The sequence below is a fragment of the Hypanus sabinus genome, chromosome 23 (genome assembly GCF_030144855.1).
Source record: "Hypanus sabinus isolate sHypSab1 chromosome 23, sHypSab1.hap1, whole genome shotgun sequence".
Classification (NCBI taxonomy): Eukaryota; Metazoa; Chordata; class Chondrichthyes; order Myliobatiformes; family Dasyatidae; genus Hypanus; species Hypanus sabinus.
The window spans coordinates 1,550,158-1,557,018 of NC_082728.1; the positions used below are offsets into that span (position 1 = coordinate 1,550,158).

The window sequence follows — 6,861 nt, forward strand, 5'->3', positions numbered from 1 at the left end:
CAACTGACCGAGAGGTGTGACCGGGTGAGGGAGATACAATTGACCGAGAGGGGTGACCGGGTGAGGGAGATACAACTGACCGAGAGGTGTGACCGGGTGAGGGAGATACAACTGACCGAGAGGTGTGACCAGGTGAGGGAGATACATCTGACCGAGAGGTGTGACCGGGTGAGGGAGATACAATTGACCGAGAGGGGTGACCAGGTGAGGGAGATACAACTGACCGAGAGGTGTGACCGGGTGAGGGAGATACAACTGACCGAGAGGTGTGACCGGGTGAGGGAGATACAACTGACCGAGAGGTGTGACCGGGTGAGGGAGATACAACTGACCGAGAGGTGTGACCGGGTGAGGGGAACTACAACTGACCGAGAGGTGTGACCGGGTGAGGGAGATACAACTGACCGAGAGGTGTGACCAGGTGAGGGAGATACAACTGACTATGAGGTGTGACCGGGTGAGGGAGATACAACTGACCGAGAGGGGTGACCGGGTGAGGGAGATTCAATTGACCGAGAGGGGTGACCGGGTGAGGGAGATACAATTGACCGAGAGGGGTGACCGGGTGAGGGAGATACAACTGACCGAGAGGTGTGACCGGGTGAGGGAGATACAACTGACCGAGAGGTGTGACCGGGTGAGGGAGATACAACTGACCGAGAGGGGTGACCGGGTGAGGGAGATACAACTGACCGAGAGGTGTGACCGGGTGAGGGAGATACAACTGACCGAGAGGTGTGACCGGGTGAGGGAGATACAACTGACCGAGAGGGGTGACCGGGTGAGGGAGATACAACTGACCGAGAGGTGTGACCGGGTGAAGGAGATACAACTGACCGAGAGGGGTGACCGGGTGAGGGAGATACAATTGACCGAGAGGGGTGACCGGGTGAGGGTGATACAATTGACCGAGAGGGGTGACCGGGTGAGGGAGATACAGCTGACCGAGAGGGGTGACCGGGTGAGGGAGATACAATTGACCGAGAGGGGTGACCGGGTGCGGGAGATACAACTGACCGAGAGGGGTGACCGGGTGAGGGAGATACAACTGACCGAGAGGTGTGACCGGGTGAGGGAGATACAACTGACCGAGAGGTGTGACCGGGTGAGGGAGATACAACTGACCGAGAGGTGTGACCGGGTGAGGGAGATACAACTGACCGAGAGGTGTGACCGGGTGAGGGAGATACAACTGACCGAGAGGTGTGACCGGGTGAGGGAGATACAACTGACCGAGAGGTGTGACCGGGTGAGGGAGATACAACTGACCGAGAGGGGTGACCGGGTGAGGGAGATACAACTGACCGAGAGGGGTGACCGGGTGAGGGGAGATACAACTGACCGAGAGGTGTGACCGGGTGAGGGAGATACAACTGACCGAGAGGTGTGACCGGGTGAGGGAGATACAACTGACCGAGAGGTGTGACCGGGTGAGGGTGATACAACTGACCGAGAGGTGTGACCGGGTGAGGGAGATACAACTGACCGAGAGGTGTCACCGGGTGAGGGAGATACAACTGACCGAGAGGGGTGACCGGGTGAGGGAGATACAACTGACCGAGAGGGGTGACCAGGTGAGGGGAGATACAACTGACCATGAGTGTAACAGAGATTGGGGGTATAATGTCGGGGGGGGGGGGGTTGACCAGGACATTGCTCAGTTAATATCGTGGTACAACAGTGGAAGAGGCTCTGGCATCCGTGAGCGGTACGAGAGGGTTATTTAATCAGCACTGTTGACAGTGGTTTTGTATACCTGTCTTAAAGCTCAGGCCCCCTGGTGTTGGAGGCAGACGTCTCTTTTTCCTCATTCCACGGGTCTTGGCCGCTGCCTCTGGTTGGAGTTTTGCTGGTAAGGAAGCCAGATACTGAACTGGAATTTTCTCCGCACGTTCCCTGTGGGATCCATATTGGGAAGCCATGAGTGTCATAGTTCCCTCAAGCCAGGCCTCACCCTCGCAGCCCCTCGATCAGGACCTGCCTGTTGCTGAAGCTCAGCTCTCCACTATCCTGACATTCTGGTTACCTCAGTGCCAAAGCCCGGACTCCAAAGCTCTTCTTTTGTCAGCCTTGCTCCAATGTGGCCGCACATTCAAGCTGAATTCAAACACAGGATGCAGACCTCTCTGTAGTGGGATGGGCAGCACTGTTCAATCCAGACTCACCACCGATCTTCACTGCCTTCTGCCACAGTCACACCGCCCCTTCACCTCTGCCTGCCCCCCTACCCCAGTCACTGTCCCCTCTCACCTCTGTCTGCAACCCCCCCTTCAGCCCAGTCCACACTGTCCATCACTGAAAATCACAGTACATTGTCAATGTCTGAACCTATTGTCAGCTATGCAGTTATATATATTTAAATCTGCAGCAACTACAACATATAGGCCATCAGTAAACAGCCAGTAGTTCTTGTGAAAGAAAATCACTCTCAGCTCCTAGAACTCACAGTGTCTCTGAGACAATCCGGAGGTTTTGCGTTCCAAGAGGAGTTGATCCCGCCTTTGCCTCGGCAGATCCGTGGCACCAGTCATCAGAGTGACCTCCGTTGTCCCTGGGCTCAGTCACCGTGTAACTACGGGTTCTCCAGGAACCCTTCCTGTATGACCCGCAGCTTCTCCACAAGTAGCCCCTCAAAAGCAACAGGACCTTCTGCAGCACCATCAGTTCACCAAGGCAGAGGGGACTGGTGCGATCCCTTAAAGAGGGAAACGATACGGTGAGTAGGGAGGGAGTAACAGGCAACAAGGATGTAAAGGTGGAAGTGAGAATGAGATGGGGAAGAAAGAACAAGATGATGGGAGAGGGGTGAAGGATGAGCTGAAGGGAAAAGAGGCAGATAGAAGACAGTAAACAGAACAGAACAGATGGACTGGGGAGAGAGGTAGAGAGTGCGAGTAAGACAGGAGTGAGGTGGGGGGGGGGGAGAAGAATGCAGTTATATTTTTCCAGAAGCCTGCTGCCGGCCACTTCCCTCAGAGCTGAAGCCAGTACATCCACCTTTACACACAAAATGTTTGGAGAAGGTTTTGGAGCAGATCTGCAGTGGGTTGCTCACAGCTCAAAATTCAAATACTGCAATCCGAGATGTTGCTCCTCCCAGACCCACTGGCACAGCGCCACACACGGGCTCCAGCCAGACACACTGGCACAGTACCACACACACGCTCCAGCCAGACACACTGGCACAGCGCCACACACAGGCTCCAGCCAGACACACTGGTACAGTACCACACAGAGACTCCAGCCAGACACACTGGTACAGTGCCACACACGGGCTCCAGCCAGACACACTGGCACAGTACCACACACAGGCTCCAGCCAGACACACTGGTACAGTGCCACACACACGCTCCAGCCAGACACACTGGCACAGTACCACACACAGACTCCAGCCAGACACACTGGTACAGTGCCACACACACGCTCCAGCCAGACACACTGGCACAGTACCACACACACGCTCCAGCCAGACACACTGGCACAGTACCACACACACGCTCCAGCCAGACACACTGGCACAGTACCACACACAGACTCCAGCCAGACACACTGGCACAGCGCCACACACAGACTCCAGCCAGACACACTGGCACAGCGCCACACACAGGCTCCAGCCAGACACACTGGCACAGTACCACACACATGCTCCAGCCAGACACACTGGTTCAGTACCACACACAGGCTCCAACCAGACACACTGGCACAGTACCACACACATGCTCCAGCCAGACACACTGGTACAATACCACACACAGACTCCAGCCAGACACACTGGCACAGTACCACACACAGGCTCCAGCCAGACACACTGGTACAATACCACACACAGACTCCAGCCAGACACACTGGCACAGTACCACACACATGCTCCAGCCAGACACACTGGTACAGTACCACACACAGACTCCAGCCAGACACACTGGTACAGTACCACACACAGACTCCAGCCAGACACACTGGCACAGTACCACACACAGACTCCAGCCAGACACACTGGTACAGTACCACACACAGACTCCAGCCAGACACACTGGCACAGTACCACACACAGACTCCAGCCAGACACACTGGTACAGTACCACACACAGACTCCAGCCAGACACACTGGCACAGTACCACACACAGACTCCAGCCAGACACACTGGTACAGTGCCACACACAGACTCCAGCCAGACACACTGGCACAGTGCCACGCACATGCTCCAGCCAGACACACTGGTACTGTGCCACCACACAGGCTCCAGCCAGACACACTGGCACAGTACCACACACAGACTCCAGCCAGACACACTGGTACAGTGCCACACACGTGCTCCAGCCAGACGCACTGGTACAGTGCCACACACAGGCTCCAGCCAGACACACTGGCACAGTACCACACACAGGCTCCAGCCAGACACACTGGCACAGTACCACACACAGACTCCAGCCAGACACACTGGCACAGTGCCACACACAGGTTCCAGCCAGACACACTGGCACAGTGCCACACACATGCTTCTCCCGGACACACTGGTACTGTGCCACCACACAGGCTCCAGCCAGACGCACTGGTACAGTGCCACCACACAGGCTCCAGCCAGACACACTGGCACAGTACCACACACAGACTCCAGCCAGACACACTGGCACAGTACCACACACAGACTCCAGCCAGACACACTGGCACAGTACCACACACAGACTCCAGCCAGACACACTGGTACAGTGCCACACACAGACTCCAGCCAGACACACTGGCACAGTGCCACGCACATGCTCCAGCCAGACACACTGGCACAGTACCACACACAGACTCCAGCCAGACACACTGGTACAGTACCACACACAGACTCCAGCCAGACACACTGGCACAGTGCCACACACAGACTCCAGCCAGACACACTGGTACTGTGCCACCACACAGGCTCCAGCCAGACACACTGGCACAGTACCACACACAGACTCCAGCCAGACACACTGGTACAGTGCCACACACGTGCTCCAGCCAGACGCACTGGTACAGTGCCACACACGTGCTCCAGCCAGACGCACTGGTACAGTGCCACCACACAGGCTCCAGCCAGACACACTGGCACAGTACCACACACAGACTCCAGCCAGACACACTGGCACAGTGCCACACACAGGTTCCAGCCAGACACACTGGCACAGTGCCACACACATGCTTCTCCCGGACACACTGGCACAGTGCCACACACATGCTCCAGCCAGACACACTGGTACAGTGCCACACACATGCTCCAGCCAGACACACTGGTACAGTGCCACACACAGACTCCAGCCAGACACACTGGCACAGTGCCACGCACATGCTCCAGCCAGACACACTGGTACAGTGCCACACACAGACTCCAGCCAGACACACTGGTACAGTACCACACATGGGTTCCTCCTGCGCACACTGGGATGGTGCTGTATCCAGGCTCCTCCCACCCACACTGGCACAATGCCATGCACGAGCTCTTCCCAATGTACAACACTGTGTGGACCACCCCACACACTAACCAACCACTCAGTCGTCAGTAGGAGAACCTGCGGCTGGGAGCTGGAATGGGAAAAAGACACTTGAATACTGCAGGAGTGCCTCTAACAAATTTTTTTTCAGATATAGCATTTCCTCTCTGTCTCAGATGTTTGTCATTGATGCCTACTATCATTTTGGTTTTATTTGATAATTCTCATGTTAAATGCTGGACAGTGGATATAGTGAGAGATGAGCATGGTTTATAGCTGGTAGCGTAGGAGGGACTCATCCAGGGACTAGTTACGTCATTGTTGGGAGATGGTTGGATGATCTCTTTTTCAGTCGCCATGCTCTATTCCCTCCTGTCACACCTCATTCTCTCTGTTCACCATCCTCATCTCTCCCCTTTTCACTTGGCCTCTGCTTGCAGCATCTCTGTCTCTTTGCTTACTTTTCCTTATCCACTCTTTATTCTCCTCTGTGTTCCTATCTCCTCTGCCAGGTGCACAGGCCAGAGAAACAGGGGCTGCAGCCCGTGATCTGCCAAAGGCACGGTGCAAGGAGGTTCAACTGGAGTTTTCAGTGGGCCATCCTGGCATGATGGGCTGAATGGAGCTTTGCCTCCTGCAGCATATCACCAAGCTGCTAACTGACACCAGAGCCCGAGTCACTGATATCGCAGCAGATAACGGCAGCTCCATTGTGGAACCTGACTGCCCGTCCCCACAGTCCCAGTTTCTCTGGCAACCATAACAAAAGGAACTTTATCAACATCACACAACTTACATTTCATATTAAAAAAACATGGCTTCTGCACTGATCAGTAGCAATGGAAACCAAACCAGGTCACGCTCCTGTTCACCAACACCACATGCAGTGTATGACTGGGCTCTCTGTCACATGGATTGGCCCAGATTCTCCACACACATTCTCTCCTACTCAGTCTGCTCCCTTCTTCCATCCTGTCACAGAACCCTGTCATCCCACCCAGCCTTTGTCACAGCCCACCATTCCAGCTCTAAAATACTGAGTAAATTTATTATCAAAGTACATATAAGTCACCATTTACAACCCTGAGATTCATTTTCTTGTGGGCATACTCAGTAAATCCAATAACCATAATAGAATCAGTGAAAGACTGCACCAACAGGTGTGCAAAAGACAATAAACTGTACAAATGCAAAAAGAAAGAAAAATAGTAACAGTTAATAAATTAGCAATAAATATTGAGAACATGAGATGAAGAGTCCTTGAAAGTGAGTCCATAGGTTGTGGGAGCAGTTGAGTGATGGGGTGAGTGAAGTTGAGTAAAGTTATCCCCTTTAGTTCAAGAGCCTGGTGGAAGAGGGGTAATAACTCTTTCTGATGGCGTGAGTCCTGATGTAATGAGCTCT

General features: G+C 54.3%; 1 protein-coding gene across 1 annotated transcript in view; it reads right to left on the reverse strand.

The window, feature by feature from the left end:
* Positions 1–2,661, reverse strand: part of LOC132380339 (uncharacterized) — a 103,325-nt gene extending 100,664 nt beyond the window's left edge. The window contains exons 1-2 of the mRNA XM_059949086.1: positions 2,447–2,661; positions 1,757–1,896 (exon numbers count right to left, since the gene is read on the reverse strand). Coding sequence (XP_059805069.1) covers positions 1,757–1,896; positions 2,447–2,661 — 355 coding nt within the window. The remainder of the gene's footprint in view (positions 1–1,756; positions 1,897–2,446) is intronic.
* Positions 2,662–6,861: the final 4,200 nt, after the last annotated feature.